General features: G+C 42.1%; 1 protein-coding gene across 2 annotated transcripts in view; it reads left to right on the top strand.

Annotated features, from left to right (window-relative positions):
- The first annotated feature begins 10,423 nt into the window (after nt 1-10,423).
- creb3l3l (cAMP responsive element binding protein 3-like 3 like) overlaps nt 10,424-21,095 on the top strand; it is a 34,534-nt gene continuing 23,862 nt past the window's right edge. The window contains exons 1-2 of one of the 2 annotated variants that reach the window (XM_063042806.1): nt 10,424-10,799; nt 14,307-14,447. In XM_063042806.1, coding sequence (XP_062898876.1) covers nt 14,307-14,447 — 141 coding nt within the window. In that variant the 5' untranslated portion in view covers nt 10,424-10,799. The remainder of the gene's footprint in view (nt 10,800-14,306; nt 14,448-21,095) is intronic. The other variant, XM_063042805.1, reaches the window with a different exon arrangement.

Genomic DNA, 21,095 nt, shown 5'->3' with positions numbered 1-21,095 from the left:
CCACCTCTTTTAAAAATTTAGAATGCAAGTTATCAGATCCTTGGCTTTTAGATGCCTCAATTTCTCCAGTTCTTTTTAGTAATTTTGATTTACTTTAATGTCTTCATTAAACTTTCCATTCTCCACTATATTAAATGTCTTTTATAGACATGAACTAAATGTCCCAGCCATTGCTTTACCTCATATTTCAACAAAGACTTTCACCTCTGGGGAAACATACATTTGTTTTTTTTTCTATTCCTTTCCTTTTTGCATAGTTGTAGAATCTCTTACAATTCTAAAACTAAAAACAGAATATACAGTAAATAGTCAGCAGGTCAGATACCATTTATGGGGAGAGAACCAGTGAGAATTTCAGGACAGGTTTAGATTGGAGTTAGAAATATACCAAACATATTATTACAATAAGTTGATGGACAGACTACTTAGACTGATTATGTCTAAAACATCAATATTTTATACATGAATAAACATAGACCATTTGTGTCTAGAATTGCTACTATAATAGTTCCTTTATCTCAGTGAAAAAATCATATTCTGTTTACTTAAATGGGCTGCAATCCTAACTTTATTGCCAATACAAACATTCTTGTTTTCCTATTGACTAGGGAACAAGTCAAGTAAACTAATTTATTGGCATAAGTTAAGGAACATATCATTAGTAAAGACTTGATTATGATATTTGCTATTTAATCAGACAGTCTGCTTTTATTGCCAGTTGGATGTTAATCTGACGAGGCAACTTAGGATTTTTCAATGAACCATTGTAAATCTTTTATTCAACATTCTTCAACAAGCGTAGAAGATGGAGATGGTTTCAACAGTTACCATTTCTCTCGGTTGCAGGAAACATAATGTTGAAGCTTTTGTAGAGTACAATTTCATTTTAAGTCATGTTTAAGTGGTTCTGTGTGTTCCTTTATTCTCCTTGTTGAATTAGCATTGATCCTGCTTGAAGACAATGGGAAGTGAATGATGTGTTAGGTTATGATGTCACAAATTGTGGTGATGTATTCTGTGACTGGAATACCAAACACTAAATGTACATAGAGGTCTCTAAAATGACAAGAGACTTGACAGAGTGGTCAGCCATATCTTTCTCCCGGGGAAAAATGGCTAATATGAGAGTGCAAAATGTTAAGGTGATTAGAGGAAAGTATAGGGATGTCGGAGGTTTCTTTACACAGTGAGTGGTGGGTGCATAGAATACACTGCCGGGCACAGTGGTAAAGGCAGATATATTAGGGACATTTAAAAGACTCTTTAAGCACATGGATGTAAGAAAATGGAGGGCTTTGTGGGAGGGAAAGTTCTTGGAGAAAGTTAAAAGATTGGCACAACATCGGGGGCTTATACTTGTACTGTGCTGTAATATTCTATGTTCTATGTACATGGTTTTGGTTCAGCTAGAACCTGGTTAAATCTCACCCTTAGCCTGTTCCACTAAGAACAATGGTGCCTTCACATTGGTGGATATCCTCATGGTTAAAGTGAGTCTGGGCTGACTTAATTAGTGGTGGGTTGACTTAATTAGTGGTGATGACTGTGAGATAATCTTCACTGAAGACACTGCTTTCCTTTACTTCTTCCAGAGCTTTCTCAATGTGCTGCTGTAGCTCGGAAAAGAACCATGAAAGCAAAATACAACAAATAGTGGAAATCTATTAAAGAAATTTTTAAAAAGGAAATAATCAGATCGTTTGCAGCTCTGGAGAGAGGGATAGTTAACATCACAAGTTTATGACATCTCATCAGAGAAAGTGATGAAATATAACCAAATGCAGCATATAGGTATGAAATGAGAGAGGACAAGAATAGAACCTTGGGGAGCATCTAAGGTGACAGTGCAGTTATAAATAGAGGGAAGGCATTACTGATAATACTCTATTCTCTAGAAAGATATGAACAGTCAGGGAAGTATGACCTCACCTAGTTGGATGATGCTAAATAGACACTGCACTTAAATGGCTTCTCTGTGGAGAGAATCAGGAACATTGAGTTTCTGGGAATGCACATAATGGACAATCTCACTTGGTCCATCAACACCCCCTCCTTAGTCAAGAAAGCACAGCAGCGTCTCTACTTCCCGTGGAGATTGAGGTGAACAAGGCTCCCCACCCCCATTTTACAGGAATGCCATTCAGCGTGTCATGCCCAGGTGCATCACCGCCTGGTACGGGAATTGCAAGGCATCCAATTGCAAGACCCTAGAAAGGATTTCAAGGACAGCTAAGAGGATCATCGGGGTTGGTCTTCCACACCGCTGAAATATTTATCATCAGCATTGCATATGCAGGCCATTAGATGGCAGGGGGTCAAGAAGATTGTAGGACAAATCCTTCCCATCCATCCTACAATCTTTCTGACCCCCTACCATCAGCCAGGAGGTACCGTAGCATTAAGACAAGGATTGTTAGGATGGGAAACAGCTTCCTCCTGCAGGCAGTGAGACGACCAAACCCTCGGCCACCACCCAGGTCTCATCACGTTTGAAGCACTAGTACTGTCATACTGTTTACATTTTAACTTGTGTTGTAAATGACCATTATACTAAATGCCAATCTTCTGGAATATATTTTATCATTTATTAATTTATTATTTGTTGTAATTTTACTTTATTTGTTGTGTGTGAGTTATATGTACTGTGTTGTGCACTTTGGTCCAGAGGAACATTGTTTCGAGGTACTGTATACATGTATATGGTTGAATGACAGTAAACTTGCACTTGAACTTTGAAAGAAGGGGTGATGCATATCAAGACTTTCAGACAAATGGAGAAGGATAAGGGGCAGCATTTTGCCTTTGTGCTGTCAAAGTCTTAAAGCAATAATATTATGTACCTTTAAACTCCATTTTTAAAGTCTTAAGACTTCTAACTTCTTATCTGGATCAAGGACAAGTTCAGTGACATAAATTTGGGATGGATGTACAGTTTTGCTGGAATTCTGCCATATATTTATAATGCAGCTATTCCCACAAATAGGATATTGCAGATGAAAATAAATGCTCATTTTAACAAAGTCATTCCAGACAAAAATGAAAATTGCAGAGATTTTAGGAATAACTGCAAACATCTGTGAAATTAAGAAGCTTTCATTCATATGTCTCATGCAGAAGCTTTGTTCTCTGTAAATGCTTATCTCTAATGAAGTCCCATACTTCAATATTCAAGTTTATCTATTATGTGTACATTGAAACATGCAGTGAAATACATTTGCATTAACAACCGACACACCTGAGGGGGGCTGCCCACACATTCCGCACCAACTTCTCCTCAGTTAGATCTCCCATTTATTGGTGCAGTGTAGAATGTTAGTTACACAGCATATTTGGATCTATTCATCAGCTGCACTATTTGACACAATGAGCAGCTTATTGTCATTGTGTTCTGATGGATATAGTGTCATTAAGTTTGGGACTTCGGCATTTCATCACAGATGGATGAAAGTCCCAGATATGCTGGCAATTAAATAGCAAAAAACTGGCAGTTCCATGCTGAACATCTGACATTTGCTAGTGAGGTCTGGCCCACATTCTGCAGAATGCACTACATCAAATAACCAGTTACATCAAAAGAATCTCCATCCAGGTTGACTTCAACCCCTCCAAGATCAACTGCTATCACCTCCTAGTTCCCCTTCACCCTCCTAATTTGGATAGCCAACAGTGCTCCTACATTGTCACTAGGTCAATACCTGGAAATTCTCTACCTAATGTTACTATTCCCTTGGTGACTGCAGCAATATATTAAAAAAAACTCATATCCTGCCTATACAGATCTAACTGCATCTGGACAGAAACTGTATATATCATCTTGTCATTGTCTTCTACACTGGAAGAACACGTGAGTCCCCATTTCCTGGCTTGCTGCTCACTTTACCCATTAAGGTTGTACTTACCTTGGACAGATCTTTAAGCAGCAAGTTCCTCCTTAAAACCAGTAGAGCTTAGTTGTTGAGGTAGTCTGGTTTCCATGGCAGCACAGGCCTATTGGATGTAAAGGGCCATCATTTGGATGTAAATGGTCATTGTTTTGACTGTGGCTAGGCACAGCTCACGGGCCATCTATAAATTCACCATTGACACTGTTATTGTTCGCAGAATCTCAAGACAGGAATGAAGAGGCATACAGGAGTAAGATAGATAGCTAGGCTGTTGAGCGGTGTCCAAACAACAATCTTGCACTCAGTGTCAGCCAGACCAGGGAATTGATTGGGGGGAAGTCGGGAGAACACATTCAAGTCCTCATTGACGAGTCAGTGCTAGAAAGGGCGAGCGCCTTCGAGTTCCAGGGCATCAGCATCTCAGAGGATCCACCTTAGGCCCAACACATTGCTGCAGTCATGAGGAAGGCATGCCAGTGGCTATACTTCACTTGGAGTTTGAGGAGATTTGGAATGTCACCAAAGGTTCTTGCCGATTCCTACAGATGAAGCATTCTAAATTGGTCGCGTCACTGCCTGGCATGGAGGCTCCAATGGGCAGGATCACAAGTGGCTGCAGAGTGTTGTAGACTCAACCAGCTCCATCAACCCTCCCCACCATCGAGGACATCTCCAAAAGGCAGTGCCTCAAGAAGACAGCAGTCATTATTAAGGACCCTCACCACCCGGGACATGTTCTCTTCTCATCACTACGATTGGGGTGGAGGTACAACACCCAACATTTTAGAAACAGCTTCTTCCCTCTGCCGTCAGATTTCTGAATGGTTCATGAACCCATGAACACTACCTCAGTGTTCCTCTTTCGCACTATTTATTTATGTTTTTGTTTGTTTATTGTCACAGAGTGATTTTGATTTCTTACACTGTACTGCTGCGAGAAAACAATTCACAGCACATGTTAACGATAACAAACCTGATTCTGGATCCGATTTTGATTCATTTGTTCGGGACTGATCAAGCCTCACTAACAAAACTCTTCGATAACCAGCAAACAACATGAGTAACTATGAAGAAAGCACAGCAGTGCCTCTACTTCGTTAGGAGTTTGCAAAGATTATTATGATTATGATTATGAGGACACACAGTCCCCTTTTATTGTCATTTAGTAATGCATGCATTAAGAAATGATACAATGTTTTTCCAGAATGATATCACGAAAACACATGACAAACCAACTTAAAAACTAACAAAAACCACAGAATTATAACATATAGTTACAATTGTGCAAAGCAATACTGTAATTTGATAAGAACAGACCATAGCACAGTAAAAGTCTCAAAGTCTCTCGAAAGTCCCATCATCTCACGCAGACGGTAAACCTCCAGCGCCGCCAACTTGCCGATGCAGCATCTTGGAAGCATCCGACCACAGTCCGACTCCGAGTCCGTCCGAAAACTCCGAGTTTCCGATCACCTCTTTGACACCAAGCACCGAGCACCATCTCTGCCGAGCGCTTTGACCTCGGCCCCGGCAACAGGTAATAGGCAAAGCCGAGGATTTGGGGCCTTCCCCTCCGGAGATTCTCGATCGCACAGTAACAGCAGCAGCGAAGCAGGCATTTCAGAAATTACTCCAGATGTTCCTCTGCGCTTCTTACGGCTGTCTCCATCAAATCCGGATTGTACACGGCCCCCTAGTTACACATAATTGATATTCATTTGGAAAGGCTGTGCGCGCGGTGTCGCACCGCCATCTTCTCCTCCTCCTCCACTTAGATCCAGTATGACATCTAAAACTGACAAACATCTATAGATGTGTGGTGGAGAGTATATTGACTGCGTGCATCACAGGCCTGTATGGAAACACCAGTGCCCTTGAACAGGAAATCCTACAAAACGTAGTGGATATGGCCCAATCCATCACAAGTTAAGCCCTTCCCACCATTGAGCACATCTACATGAAACATTGTCACAGGAAAGCAGCATCCATCATCAAAGGCATCCACCACCCAGGTCATGCTCTCTTCTCGCTGCTGTGAGATACATGAATCTCAAAACTCACACTACTAGGTTCAGGAACAGTTATTATCCCCCAACTATCAGCCTCTTGAACCAAAGGGATAACTTCGCTCGATTTAACTTGCTTCATCAGTGAAATGTTCCCACAACCCATGGACTCACTTTTAAGGATCCTTCATCTCATGTTGTCGATATTTATTGCTTATTTATTTATTATTTTTATCATTTCTTTCTTTTTGTATTTGCACAGTTTGTGGTCTTTCACACACTGGCTGAATGCCCAGTTGGTGTGGTCTTTCATTTTATTATGGTTATTATTCTATTATGGATTTATTGAGCATGTCCACAAGAAAATTATTCTCAGGTTTGTATATGGTGATGAGATATATGTACTTCGATAATAAATTTACTTTGAACTTTGAAAAAAGTATGTGGAAACACCCAAAAATTGAGACAGAAAAAAGAAAAAAATTAAGATAATTATTTTAAAAGTTAATATACTTACTCCACTCCATTGCAATATGCAGAGTCCATTTGTCAGAACCAGGTCAAATCAAGTAATGAAAACAAGTTGCATAATGGAACTACTGGAAAATTTATAACATGTATAAAAGCTGAAGGCAGTATCATAGGCATTATACATTAGTTTGGTATTTATGCCAAAGAAACTGTAGGCTCGGGTTTCTAATCTCAGCAAGTCCAAAATTAGATTGCAGTTGAGAAGCTACCAGCAGGCACCATTCGCAAGTTCAGGATTTCTACATTTACTTTCAGTTCTCAGTTTTTTAATTCTTACATAGTGAAATTCTGGCTATTGGATGCAAAATTTCTTACTTCTCTGGAAAATCCAGCCTAAGAAGATTATTTCTTTTGGAAGGTCTTCCTGCTTTGTATCTCTACAACGAGCACGTCTGAAATGTCCTCATCCACACATCAATACACTATTGGAGGTGTTGGCCATCAATGGACTGTCCTCTGCTTTGGAATTCTCACTTACTGCCCTGGACATTTAAAATGGAGAATCTAATATTTCAAATGTATTTTTACAAATTTCTAGGCCATTCGTTTTCTGCATTCCATATTTTCGTCTGTTTGTGAGAAGTTGTAGCCGTCTCTCACAATTTGAAACAGCTACTTTTCATCTTCTGCCTCTTCTTGATTCACGCTTCTGATACTTCACCAACTAGCCCAGAGGTCTTCCAATATGATGTGGGCCTGCCTCCAGGACTCATCAAAAGTGCCCATTAAACGTGCTCTGTGGGAGTAACTGCTTCAGCTGGTTGTCTCTACTCTGCAGTGAAGAGAAACCCTGCAAAAGAAGCATTTTGAAAGCATTCTGTCTGGATGTAGGAAACTACAGAGAGTTTTGGACACGCCTCAGAACATATACTTCTCACTGCCGAATAAAGCAGCCAACATAATCTAAGACCTCACCCACCCCAGACGTGCAGAAGATACCAAAGCCTGTGAGTACACATCACCAGGCAAAGGGACAGCTTCTATCCCGCTGTCATCAGACCATTGAATGGATATCTTGTATGATAAGAATATCTCTTGGCCTCATAATCGACCTCATTGTGATCTTGTCCTTTATCATTTACCTGCAATGTACTTTTTTGGTAGCATTTACATTTTATTCAGCATTTTTATTGTTTTACCTTATACTTGCTCAATACAATATTAAATGATTTGATCTGTATAAACAGTATGCTAGACAAGCTTTCAGTTTCTTGGAACTTGTGCCAATAATAAACCAATACTAATTTTAGAGAATACAGAGTCATACAGTTTGGAAACCAGCCCACCAAATGTACACCCATCTCATGCACCTACTTAAATCTATACTGATCCTATATTATTGTTCCCACATTCCAATCAATTGTCCCCAGAGATTCTACATATGAGGAACATATGATGGTTTTGGGCTTGTACCCGCTACAGTTTAGAAAATGAGAAGGCATCTCATTGAAACCTATCGAATATTAAAAGGCCTAGATAGAGTGGTTGTGGAGAGGATGTTTCTTATAGTGGGAGAGTTGAGCACCAGATGACACAGCCCCAGAAGACAAGGACATGCCTCTAGAACAGAGATGAGGAAGAATTTCTTTAGCCAAAAGGTGGTATGAGGAATTCATTGCCACAGAAAGTTGTGGGGGTCAAGTCATTGGGTATATTTAATGTGGAGGATGATAGGTTCTTGAGTAGTTAGGGTGTCAAAGATTATGGGGAGAAAACAGGAGAAAGGGTAGAGAGGGTTAATAAATCAGCTATGATGGAATGGAAGAGCAGACTTGATGGGCTGAATGGCGTAACTTTGCTCCTACGTCTTATGGCCTTGGATCTTTGGGAGGTGGGAGGAAACTCGACATGGAGGAAACCCATGTCGTCACTGGACGAATGCACAAAGTCCATACAGTCTGTAGTTTCTGAATGAGATGTTTAATTATTTAAAATGTTGTCACAGAGGTTAATGATGTTCTCTGGTCTCTCCAGGGGGCCGTTGGTTATTCAAGGCCTCAAGTTCATTACATGCTTCCTCTCCAGAGACGGGAAGTAGTCCAGAACGCTCGGCATTTCTATGGAGTTGAGTGCTACAACCACTGGAGTAGGTTACATTAAAGCCCTTTGAGGTTTATGTGCCTTTGGAAGCCAAAATAATCCCACTTGATAACGCAGAGTGATGCAAAACAATAAATGTTTTGTGACATCATCATCATTACGTACCATGTCATATGATGTAGGCAATCATGGTTTCATGACGAGGATTGTTCTTGGCAAATTTTTCTACAGAAAGGGCTTGCCATTGCTTTCTTCCGGGATTATCCTTCCATTTTACAAGATGGGTGACCTCAGCCATTATCAATACTCTTCAGAGAATGTGTGCCTGGCGTCAGTGGTCGCATAACCAGGACTTGCGATATGTATCAGCTGCTCATATGACCATCCAACACCTCCTCCCATGCCTTCACATGACCATGATCGGAGGTGGGGGGGGGGGATGCTAAGCAGGTACTACACCTTGCTGGCTAGCGGAGAGAAAGAGCACCTTGCACCTCCTTTGATGGAGACATATCTCCACCCCACCAACCATGACAGATATCAGTACTAATAAAACTGATTTTGATTCTGACCAACTAGAAGTATCTGAAATTATTTGGAAGCATTGATTAGGTAGATTGGTGTTTCTCCCCCACCCCCCCGGCTGTTAATGTCAAATACTAGAGGGCAAAGATTTACGGTGAGAGGACAAAGTTAATGAAAGCTTTACAAGGTGTTTGTTTTTACATAGGAAGTGCTAGGTGCAATTAACCTACTGTCAGTGGAGGAGATGGAAGCAAGTACAATTTAGAGACATTTAGACAAGCATGAAAAGGCAGGGAATGAAGGAATATTGATTATATACATGCAAGTGCCATTAATTTAAACTAGCAGTATGGTCTGAGGGCCCACAGGCCTGTTCCTATACTGTTCTATGTTCATTGTAGCCCTTCAAGTGCTCATCCAGGTGCTTTTTAAATGTGAAGAGACATGCTGTTTCAGACAGTGATTTTCAGGTTGACATTAGATTAGATTAGATTCAACTTTATTGTCATTGTGCCGAGTACAGATACAAAGCCAATGAAATGCAGTTAGTATCTGACCAGAAGTGCAAAGAATAGTGTTATTCACTATTTCATTAGTGTTATTTCACTCAATTAGTCATTTTCTATTATCACTCTCAATCTTTTTAACAATTAACTTGATGACAGATGAAACACAAGATAATAGAGCCACGAGGCTATTACAGCTCGGGGCGTTCCGGAGCTTGGAGTTCAATTCCGGCACCGTTCTGGGAATACGTGGGTTTTCTCCGGGTCCTCCGGTTTCCTCCCGCAGTCCAAAGATATTGGTCAATTGATCATCGTCCAATGTCCCGTGAGAAGGTTCGGGTGTTGCTGGGGCACCGTGGATCGAAGGTGTATCAGTAGATAAATAAACAAATAATGAACAGGAATAAATTAGAGCGAGTCGAGTAGCATCGGTAGGAGGAATTTCGGGTCGAAACCCTGCATCAGGACCGCGCCATTAACTCTGTGGGAATATTACTCGTTTTCAAGGAGAGTTTGAGAACATTCATATATCAATACCTCTGCCCTGTCGATAATCTCTTTACATGATGGAATTCAGAACAGTTGATTGCTATGCAAATAACATGGGCTGTCTTTCCGAGCGAATAGGTTTCACCGCTGGGGGTGATGCCCTGGAGAGGATGCTGAGATTAGCACTTTTATCTTGTCGGTGGATTGGATAATCCTTCTCTGTAATTTTTGGTGCCTTCTCACTGTTTTGACACAACCGGTTCATCTAGATGCCCCACTTCCCCTTGGAATTCCCCTTGCTTTGTTGCCCAGAGGTGGTGACCCCGAAGCGATTGAAGGCTCCTTGGGCTTATCCACGAGCAGATAGACAAACAAAATTCAACCAATGAGCACCAGGCAGGGGTGGGACCTCGGGTGAGATTTAAACCTAAACCCTGCAAAGACCAATCTGTTGGAGGAACGCATCGGGTCGAGCGGCATCTGTGAGGGAAAAGGAATCAACGTTTCTGGTCGAGACCCTGCATTAGGACTACGGTGCCCCTTGTCTCGCTTGAGCTGCATCTACAGGAACTGTGCGAGTTTCGGTGCTTAGAGGGAGGAAGGGTGGTTCTGGCGGCGGTGCCAGCGGCTTGTAGTCCCTCTGCTGTCGGGCAAGTGCTTGCATCAGCAAGAGGATGAGAGCGTTGAAACTACATTACCCATAGAGCCGGGCGGGGTGCCTGCAGTTCCGGTAACCTGATGTCATTTTTGCCTTGTTGGAGTCTGTTGTGAGCCGAGGCAGGTCGGCAGTCCGGAGAGTGCGACAAGCCGCCGGCAAGGTAAGGCTCCTGATAGATCTGATGTAACAGATGTTTTCGCAAAGGCGGTTTTTCCTTTAAAACAAATCTGACCTGAAACGTGTCACCTTTGATGGTGGTGGGTGGACAAATGGAATGTGATCACCTGCGTTTGCGATCTGCTGTCCATTAGCCATCAGACCCCGGCATTTCTCTGACAATTGACAGTGGAGTTTCAGGTGTAGAGCTCAATTTTAGATTGGGCGACGTTGGTGCGTGAAATCAATCCGACACAAAATCTATTTACATGGAAGGGTATTGTGGTTTCAATTTGCTTATTTGTTATTCAGACCGGGTGGGGGCATCTTTCCTTTAGCGTGACATGTAAAACCAGTATGGAGACGATGGGGCAGTAATAGTTGTGGAATCATGTAATATACAGAATGTACGAACAAAAAATACCGCAAAAGATGTGTAGATTTGCGGCAGGTCGCTTTGAATATTTTATTAATTTCCAGAAATACGAATGTATGTTTGTTCTCGACTATGAAATGTAAGTTAGCACATTCAGTAATCGGATTGATCATATTGTAAATTCACAATGTTTTCTCGTTCTTTGTGTGTTAGTTTTATAGGTCCTGTTTCCTGTTTTGAGTAATACGATTAGAGTGATGTAATCGCGCCTTGTGATTTGAGATCATTTCAATCTTGGAAATACCATCATGGTTAAAATACATGCTGTATTGATTTTTTAAATTATATCCGGATTTTTTTTTATGAACACGGATCTACGAACCACAATTTAAGGATGTGGATATAGTATTTTATAAAGAAGCTTCAGATTTTTTTTCTCGGTCTGAATTTGCACCTTATTTTTTTTCTCTCTGGGGCCCTACTTGCACCTTAAAGCACCTTATCCATTGTTTTGTTCTGTGTTTTTTTTCCCAATATAAAATATTTGAGCAAATTATTACATGACTCGAGGACAGTGTTAGATACTGACGATTTGGAGATAGAAGGATTTGGAATTGGAGAGAAGCCTTTGAACAATAAACTTCCATGTGCAAAATAAATGAGGGAAAAACAATAAATGAGAAACAAAACCAGAAATGCTGGAAGAAATCAGCCAGTCAAGCAGCACCTGTGGAAGGAGAAACCAGTTTATGTTTTAGGTCAATGACTCTTCTCAGAACTGGGCAAAGAGTGGAAAGGTGTGTATGTATGTGTGTGTGTGTGTATGTATGTGTATATATATATATATATATATATATATATATATATATATTTGGAAAGCAGAGCTGAGGAGAAGAGTGAGTGTAAGGCGAAAGACCACATGGCTTTGCAGTAGGGATTTTTTTTTAAAAAAGGTTGTCATTTAGCAGCCTCATTAACTTGGGTTGAAAGTCATGCTCCATGCCAACTGTGGCGAGGAGGAGCCACGTTTGTGTGTTTGACTTTGAGACTGCAGTGATGACGCAATGCACCATCTGCAGCTGGAATGAAGGAACCCAGTCTTCTCCACTTGTCTGCCACTGACTGGTGGGGCAGTGGGCAGTGAGGAAGATTGCCTAAGGTTACAACAGGATCTAGATCTATAAAATGGTCAGAGGAACTGCAGTGGAACTTGGACAAGTGCAAAGTGATATTTTTTGAAAGCAAGACATACAGCTTGAGGAGTGTTGTGCAATAGGGACTTAGGAGTAAAGTAGATGGTTGCCTGAAGATGGCAACACAGGTAGATAAGGTGGTTCAGAAGGAGTATAGCATACATATTCTGAACCACACAAGGAATAAAGGCAGAGACTATTTTCTAAATGGGGAGCAAATTCAGAAATCAGAGGTGCAAAGGGACTTGGGAGTCCTCCTGCAGGATTCCCTAAAGGTTAACTTGCAGGTTGAGTCGGTGGTAGGGAAGGCAAATGCATTAGCATTCATTTCAAGAGGACTAGAATATAAAAGCAAGGATGGAATGCTGAGGCTTATAAAGCATTGTTCAGATTGCATTTGGCGTATTGTGAGCAGTTGTAGACCCTTTATCCAAGAAAAGATGTGCTGGCATTGGAGAGGGTCCAGAGGATGTTCACAAGGATGATCACAGGAATGAAAGGGTGAGAGGATATTTCTAGAGTCTAGAACCAGAGGACACAGCCTCAGAATACGAGAACAGAGAGGAGGAGGAGGAGGAATCTTAGTTGGAGGGTAGTGAATCTGTGGAATTCACTGCCACAGATGGCTGTGGAGGTCAACTCATTGGGTGTATTCAAAGTGAAGATTGATTGGTTCTTGATTACTAAGCGGGGCGCCAAATGTTACAGAGAGAAGGCAGGAGAATAGCGTTGAGCGAGATGATAAATCACCTATAGTGGAATGGCCTAATTCTGCTCCTATGCTCCTATGGTCTTGTTTTCATTGTACAGGACAGTGAGTGCAAAAGTTGGCTGTACGAGACAACCTAGACAGTTGTGAGACTGCACCTGGCATATTGTGTACTTTTCTGATCACTGTGATATAGGAAGGATGTGATTAAGCTAGAGAGGGTGCAGAAAAATTGCACAAGAATATTGCCTGGGAGGTCATGAGTAATAAGGAGAAACTGAACAGGCTGGGAGCCTGTTTTCCCTGGAGTGAAGGAGTCTCACAGGTGAACTTGTGGAGGACTTTAAAATCATGAGGGCTTGGGTACGGTGAATGGTCACTGTCTTTTTCCCAGGGTGGGGAAATGTAAAACTGGAGAACATAGGTTTAGAGGGGAAAGATTTAAAGGGGACTTGAGAGGTATGTTTTCACACAGAGGGTGGTGGGTAAAAGAAACAAGCTGACAGAGGAATTGGTAGAGGCAGGTGTAACTACAACACTTAAAAGAGAAGTGGAGAGGTTTAGTGAAGAGGTTCCCAATCTGGAGTCCATAGACCCCTTGCTTAATGGTAGTGGTCCATTGTATTAAAAAGGTTGAAAACCCCTAGTTGACAGGAATATAGGCAAACTGTAGGCAAATGGGACTAGCTCAGTAAAATGCCCTGGTTGGTTTGGATGACTTGGGTGGAAGGGATTGATCTCATGCTGTTTACCTCTTATCCTATGATGTTTTCAACTTGTCTTCTGCCTGATGTAACTAGAGCTCTTGGCTTGAAGGGAACACATGCTTTTGCCAGATGCCTTACTAATAAGAATTATCAATGGTTTAACCTACTCCCTTTTTTATAAAGAGGTACTTTATTCATGTGAGCTACTTAGATGCAGGAAAACAAAGCAGTTCTAGCTAATCCACTTCTCTTCAATAACAGGAAATGTAATTGTTTAGAATTTTACCTCAGCAAGTGCGGGAATTTCCTGAGGGAAATTCACACCAGGGTTGTGGCATGTTCTGTCAGAAGTGCTGGAGGAGCAATGTAATACTTGAATATAATTTCAATTGTTCTGTGAAGTTCATGTTAATATCCTTAATTAAAAGGCTGAACTTTTTTTATTTTGAGAAGTTCAAAGTTCAGGAGAATTGCTCCCAGTTCAGCATTTAAAATCATTTATTCTCTTTTTTTCATTCTCCTGTAGATGTCTTATGACTGTGACCTTGACCCTGACGGGAATGAAATGCTGGAGCTGTTTTTTCAGCAGCGGCCTGGTTCTCTTCCACATGAGGACTTCAGTGACGGGATTGAGTTCTTGAAGGACTGGGGCCTAAGTGAGCATGATGCAAGTATCAAACCCTTTTATAGCCCATTTTGTTCTAAATTGAATGTGTGGATCTAATGAGATGCCATTTAGCACTTGCTGAAATGCTTCTGAGTAAGTCAGCTATTGAGCCAAGACAATGTATACTTCCAGCTTCACTCACCAACTCAGGGCTACTGAGAACAACTAAGCTACTATAAACAAACCACCTTTGTACCATTGACCTTCGAGATCTGCAGGAGGAGAATCTCATTCGATCACAATTCATTTAGAACAGGGGATTCCAACCTGGGGTCCATGGACCCCTCTGTTAATGGTAAGGCTCCATGCTATAAAAGAGGTTGGAAACTCCAGATTTAGAGGAACATAGGCTCTTTCCATGCTGGCAGCTTAGATGGATGGGAATGCTGCTGGAAGCCCAACAGTTAGCTGGAAAGTGGCTGCTGGCAGAGGGCAGAATCAGAATAACTGGCATGTGTCATGAAGTTCGTTGTTTTGCAACAGCGGGACAGTGGAATACATTTTAAAAATTACCATGTTACAGTAATAAATATATAAAACACAATTAAATAATGTAAAAAGAGAACAACCTAGTGAGGAAGTGTTTATGGACTGTTTACAAATCTGATGGCAGAGGGGAAGAAGCCATTCCTAAAATGTTGAGAGTGCGTCTTCAGGATCTTATACCTCTTCCCTAATGGTAGTACTGAGAAGAGGGCATGTCCTGGTTGGTGGGGGTCTTCTAATGATGGATGCTGCCTTCTTGAGGCATTGTCTTTTGAGGATGTCATCAGTGGTATGGATGCTAGTGCCTATGACAGCTGGCTGAGCCTACAACCGTCCACAGCCTTTCCTGATCCTGTGCATAGGAGCCTCCATACCAGGCAGTGATACTCTCCACAGTACATCTGTAGAAATAACTTCCTTCCTTCCTTCCTTCGGCTGTCCATCGATTTCAATGTTGACTGTGCTAAGAGTTTAGTCTCTGCGGGCACGTTTACGAGCCACGAGACCAGCATTGGATCGGCACTGTCTCCCACATCGGCTGCATTTGTGATTTGACTGGTCTAGCACCGAATGTCTACGTTCATGATCTGCTTCATTTTTCTCTGCCTTTTCTCCTCGATAGCTGGGATTGACTTCTTGACAATGCAGCGCCAACTTCTTCTGTCCAAAGCATCTTTCTCCCGGGTGTTGACGTTCATGTCGGTGTTCTTCATGTGGCACTTGAGCACATCTTTGTAGGGCAGCTTCTGACCACCATGATTCCTCTTTCCTTCATGTAGCTCGCCAGAGAAAACAGCTTTGGGTAAACAATCATCGCTCATTCTTGTGAGATGACCAGTCCAACGCAGCTGAAAAGCTGTGATGAGCGATTCTACGCTGACTGTCCCAGCACGTTTGAACACCTCCATATCTGGTACCCTCTCTTGCCACTTGATGTGTAATATTTGGCGTAAATGCCTGTGTTGTGTCTTGGTCAATTTCTTGATGTGCTTCCGATACAATGTCATCGTTTCAGTTGAATAAAGCAGAGGTGGTAAAACAGCTGTGTTATACACTTTGACCTTGGTTGCCATTTTAATGTTGTGGCAAGACCAAAGTTGCTTCTGCAAAGCTCCAAAGACTTATGTAGCTGATTGAATTCTCCTCTCAACTTCCAGACCTGACGAGTTGGTGTTGGTCACAGCGCTTCCTAAGTATGTGAAAGAGTCAGAACATTTCAGCGCTACCCCATTAACCGATATGACTGGTGGTTGGGTCTCACTGGGACTACACAGAGGAGGAGGCTGGTACAGAAGTTCGGTTTTGGAGACATTGATTCTTAGGCCAAAGAGAGTGGCAGCAAATGAGAAGTGGTCTACAATTTCTTGAATTACATTAACATCAGTAGCAACCAGGGCTGAGTCGTCTGCATACAGCAGCTCTCTGACACATATCTCTCTTGATTTGGTTGAGGCTTTGAGTCTTGACAGGTTGAACAATTTTCCATCCGAGCCAGTCCTGATGTACACACCTTTGTCCAGATTATGGTCCATTGTTTCCAAAACTGCAGAAAGATATAGTGTGAACAAAGTTGGAGCAAGAACGCATCCCTGTTTTACCTGTGGTTGATGGTGAAGTCTTCACTGATGTCTCCTCCAATAGATACTTTGCCAGACATGTTCTCATGAAACAACTTGATCATCGTAACCAGCCTGTCTGGACAGCCATAAGTTTTGAGCACTTCCCAGAGTGTTTCTCTGTCCACTGTATCAAATGCTTGTGAGAAGTCAACAAAGACAATGTACAATGGTTGCTGCTGTTCTACTGCCTTCTCCTGGAGTTGCCTCAAAGTAAAAATCATGTCAGTGGTTGCTCTTCCGGCCTTAAAGCCACATTGGCTTTCAGGAAGCACATCTTCTGAGATGATCTTGAGCCGGCTGAGCAGTATCTTTGCCATAAACTTGCCAGCTGTGGACAGAAGGGAGATTCCTTGGTGGTTTCCACAAACACTACTTTCACCTTTCTTCTTATAGATGGTGACTATCAGTGCATCTTTGAAGTCCTGAGGGAGACATTGACTCTGCCAACGAGCATTATATAAGTTCAACAGTTCAGTCTTCAGAGCAGGACCACCTTGCTTCAGTACATCTGACGGAATGCTGTCTTGCACGAGTGCTTTACCACTTCTGGTGTCTTTTAAAGCCTTATCAAGTTTTGTCATAGTGATGACTCCCCATAGCTCTTCTCTTACCGGTCCAGTTGTGAGCCTTTCACATGCATTGCGGTCAGCCGCACCTTGTTGGTTTAGGTTACGGAAGTGTTCCCTCCATCGCTCAGTGATGCCTTTCCTGTCACTGCATAGCTTGCTTCCATGTGCAGTTTTTACTGGGGCCACTGTATTGCTTCTTGGACCATAGATAGCTTTCAGTCCTGAGAAGAGCCCATGGTAGTCATTCCTGTCTGACATTGTTTGCAGTTCTTCTGCTTTCTCATTCCACCAGTTGTTCTTCAATCCCTGATTCCCCTTTGAACTTTGGCTTTCATGGCCTTAAGTGCTGCTTTGCTTCTTTCAGAGTTCTCTTTCAAGTGACACATATAAAGCCTTTGTTTCATCTCCAACAGTTCTTGAATTGAATCATTTTGTTCTTGAAACCAGTCAAGAGTTTTTCTCTTAGGGTGACCAAGCACTGCACTTGCAGTTGAATGGATGGTTTTCTTGAGCTGCTTCCAGCATTCTTCAGTATTGGTTGGGTCATTGAGAGGGCCTTTGTCTTCTTGGAGAGATAATGTCAATGCTGTGAAAAGTCTCTTCTGATGTTCCTCACTGGCCGACTTGGTGACATCCAATTTCTTGGTTGCTTCACTCTTTTTTCGCCTTGGCAGCAGCAGTTTAAGTCTAAGTTGTGATCATACCATGTAATGATCAGATGAGCACTCTGCTCCACACATTGCTTTTGTCGATTGAATCTCTGGTATATCTGCTCTGCGAGTCACAATGTAGTCAAGCAAATGGAGATGATTTGACCTTGGGTGCATCCAGGTGAAGTAGTTCTTCTCGGGTTGACAAAAGAAAGTGTTGGTAACACACAATTCCCTCTGAGCGCAAAAGTTTAGCATAAGGTCACCTTTGGTGTTCTTTTTGCCTTTACCTTCATAGGTACTGTGGTCCTTGCCTACCCTGGCATTCAAATCTCCCAAGATGAGCAACTTGTCTGCCCTAGGGGCATTATCAGTTACTTCAACCAGTTCTTGATAGAAGGACTCCTTGTCTTCGTCAGAATATGCCATAATAATTTACATTAAAATAATTTACTAAAATCTTTGGTGACATACCAAATCTCCTCAGTGAGGTATAGCTGCTGGCATGCCTTCTTTGTGATTGCATCAATATACTGGGTTCAGGATAGATCCTCTGAGGTGTGAAAATTAAGGACTCTTTCTGCACCGCTGACCCCCTTTATAAGGGTGTGTGTGTGTGTGTACGCCCAAGTCCAGCATCCCCTTCCTGAAGTTCACGATCAATTCCTTTTGGAATTGGGTGCAAGGTTGTTGTTGTGACACCACTCAACCAACTGATCTATCTCATTCATGTATATCTACTCATTGCCATCTGAGATTCTGATAAACAACAGTTCTGACATGGAAATGTAAATAGGCAGTTAGAGCAGAGCACACCTGTGGCCATTCCCCTCAAAAATAAGTATACCGCTTTGGATACTTTTGGACCTCCTGGGGGAATACCACGGCAACCGGGTTCCAGGCACTGAGCGTGGGTCTATGGTGCAGAAGGGAAAGAGAGAAGAAGGGAGCGATAGTGATAGGGGACTTAATAGTGAGTCGAACAGACAGGAGATTCTGTGGACGTGAATGGGACACCTGGATGGTATGTTGCCTCCCAGGTGCCGGGGTCAGGGATGTCTCAGATCGCGTCAACAACATTTTGGAGAGGGAGGGAGAGCAGCCAGATGTCTTGTTACATATTGGTACCAATGATATAGGAAGGAAAAGCAAAGAGGTCCTGAAAAAAGAATTTAGAGAGCTAGGTAGAAAGCGAAGCAGGACCTCCAGGGTAGTAACTTCTGGACTGCTGCCTGTGCCACACACCAGTGAGGGAGAAACAGAATGATTTGGTAGATAAATGTGTGGCTGAGAAGCTGGTGGAGGGGACAGGGCTTCAGGTTCTTGGATCATTGGGATCTCTTCTGGAGGAGGTGTGACCTCTTCAAAAGTGATGGGTTGACCTGAACCCGAGCGGGACCAATACTCTCATGGGCAGGTTTGTTAGAGCTGTTGGGGAGGGTTTAAACTAATTTGGCAGTGGGGGTGGGAACCAGACTGATGGGACTCAGGAAAGGACAGATGGTAAAAAAGAAAAAATAGTGTGCAGTCAGACTGTTAAGAAGGTGATGGAACATAGTCACAGCCAACAGGGTGAGTATCAGTACATTAGGGATGCAAAATCAAAAAGGGTAGCAAATATGGTACTCGAGGTGTTGTATCCCAATGTGTGGAGTATAAGAAATAAGGTGTATGATCTCGTTGTACTATTTGACAGGTATGACATTGTGGCCGTCACTGAATTGTGGCCAAATGGTGGTTGTATTTGGGAGCTGAATGTCCAAGGTTACACGTTGTATTGGAAGGATAGGAAGGTAAACTGAGGGGGAGGCATGGCTGTACTGGTAAAGAATGGCATCAAATCAGTAAAAAGATGTGAAATAGGATCGGAAGATGTTGAATCCTTGTAGGTAGAGTTAAGAAACTGCAGGGGTAAAAGGACCCTGAAGACAGTTGTATACAGGCCTCCTAACAGTGGCTGGGAGGTGGACCACAGATTACAACAGGAAATAGAAAAGGCGCGTCAAAAGGGCAATGTTATAATAGTCATGAGAGATTTTAACATGCAAGTCAATTGAGAAAATCAGGTTGGTAATGGATCTCAAAAGAGTGAGTTTGTTGAATGCCTAAAAAATGGCTTTTTAGAGTGGTTTGTCATTGAGCCTACCAGGGTATCAGCTATACTGGATTGGGTGTTATGAAATGAACCGGAGATGATTAGGGAGCTTAAGGTAAAAGAACCCTTAGGAACCAGTGATCACAATATGATTGAATAAAGTCTGACGTAGTAGGAAATTACAGGGGTATGAGAGAAGAGTTGGCCAAGATAAATTGGAAGGAGATGCTGGCAGGGATAACAGCAGAGCAGCAATGGCTTGCGTTTCTGGGAAAAATGAGGAAGGTGCAGGGCGTGTGTATTCCAAAAATGAAGAAATACTCAAATGACAAAATAGTACAACCATGGCTGACCAGGGAAGTCAAAAGCTAATGTAAAAACAAAAGAGAAGGCATACAACAAAGCAAAAATTAGTGGGGAGATAGAGGATTGGTAAGTTTTTAAAACCTAAAAGAGAACCTAAAAGAATCATTGGAAGAGAAAAGATGAAATATGAAAGCAATCTAGCAAACAATATCAAAGTGGATAGTAAAAGCTTTTTCAAGTATGTTTTAAAAGTAAATGAGAGAGATGAGAGTGGATATAGGACCGCTAGAAAATGAGGCAGAAGAAATAATAACGGGGGACAAGGAAATGGCAGATGAACTAAATGAGTGTTTTGTATCAGTCTTCACTGTCGAGGACACTAGCAGTGTGCCAGATGTTGTAGTGTGTGAAAGAAGAGAAGTGAGTGCAATTACTATTACAAGGGAGAAGGTGCTCAAAATGCTGAAAGACTTAGAAGTACAAAAGTCACCAAGACCAGATGAACTGCACTCTAGGGTTCTGAAAGAGGTAGCCTTAGAGATTGTGGTGGCATTAGAAACAATCTTTCAAAAATCATTGGACTCTGGCATGGTGCCAGAGGACTGGAAAATTGCAAATGTCACTCCACTCTTTAAGAAAGGAGGAAGGCAGCAGAAAGGAAATTATAGACCAGTTAGCCTGACCTCAGTGGGTGGGAAGATGTTAGAGTAAATTGCTAAGGACTAGGTGATGGAGTACTTGGTGACACAGGTCAAGAGAGGACAAAGTCAGCATGGATTCCTTAAGGGAAAATCCTGTCTGACGAACCTGTTGGAATTCTTTGAGGAGATTACAAGTGGGATAGATAAAGGAGATGCGATCTATGTTGTATATTTGGACTTTCAGAAGGCCTTTGACAAGGCGCCACACATGAGGCTGCTTAC

Source organism: Mobula hypostoma, chromosome 3 (genome assembly GCF_963921235.1).
Source record: "Mobula hypostoma chromosome 3, sMobHyp1.1, whole genome shotgun sequence".
Taxonomy (NCBI): domain Eukaryota; kingdom Metazoa; phylum Chordata; class Chondrichthyes; order Myliobatiformes; family Myliobatidae; genus Mobula; species Mobula hypostoma.
Note: the sequence above shows the minus strand (reverse complement) of the source record. Positions and strands in the feature narration are given on the sequence as shown.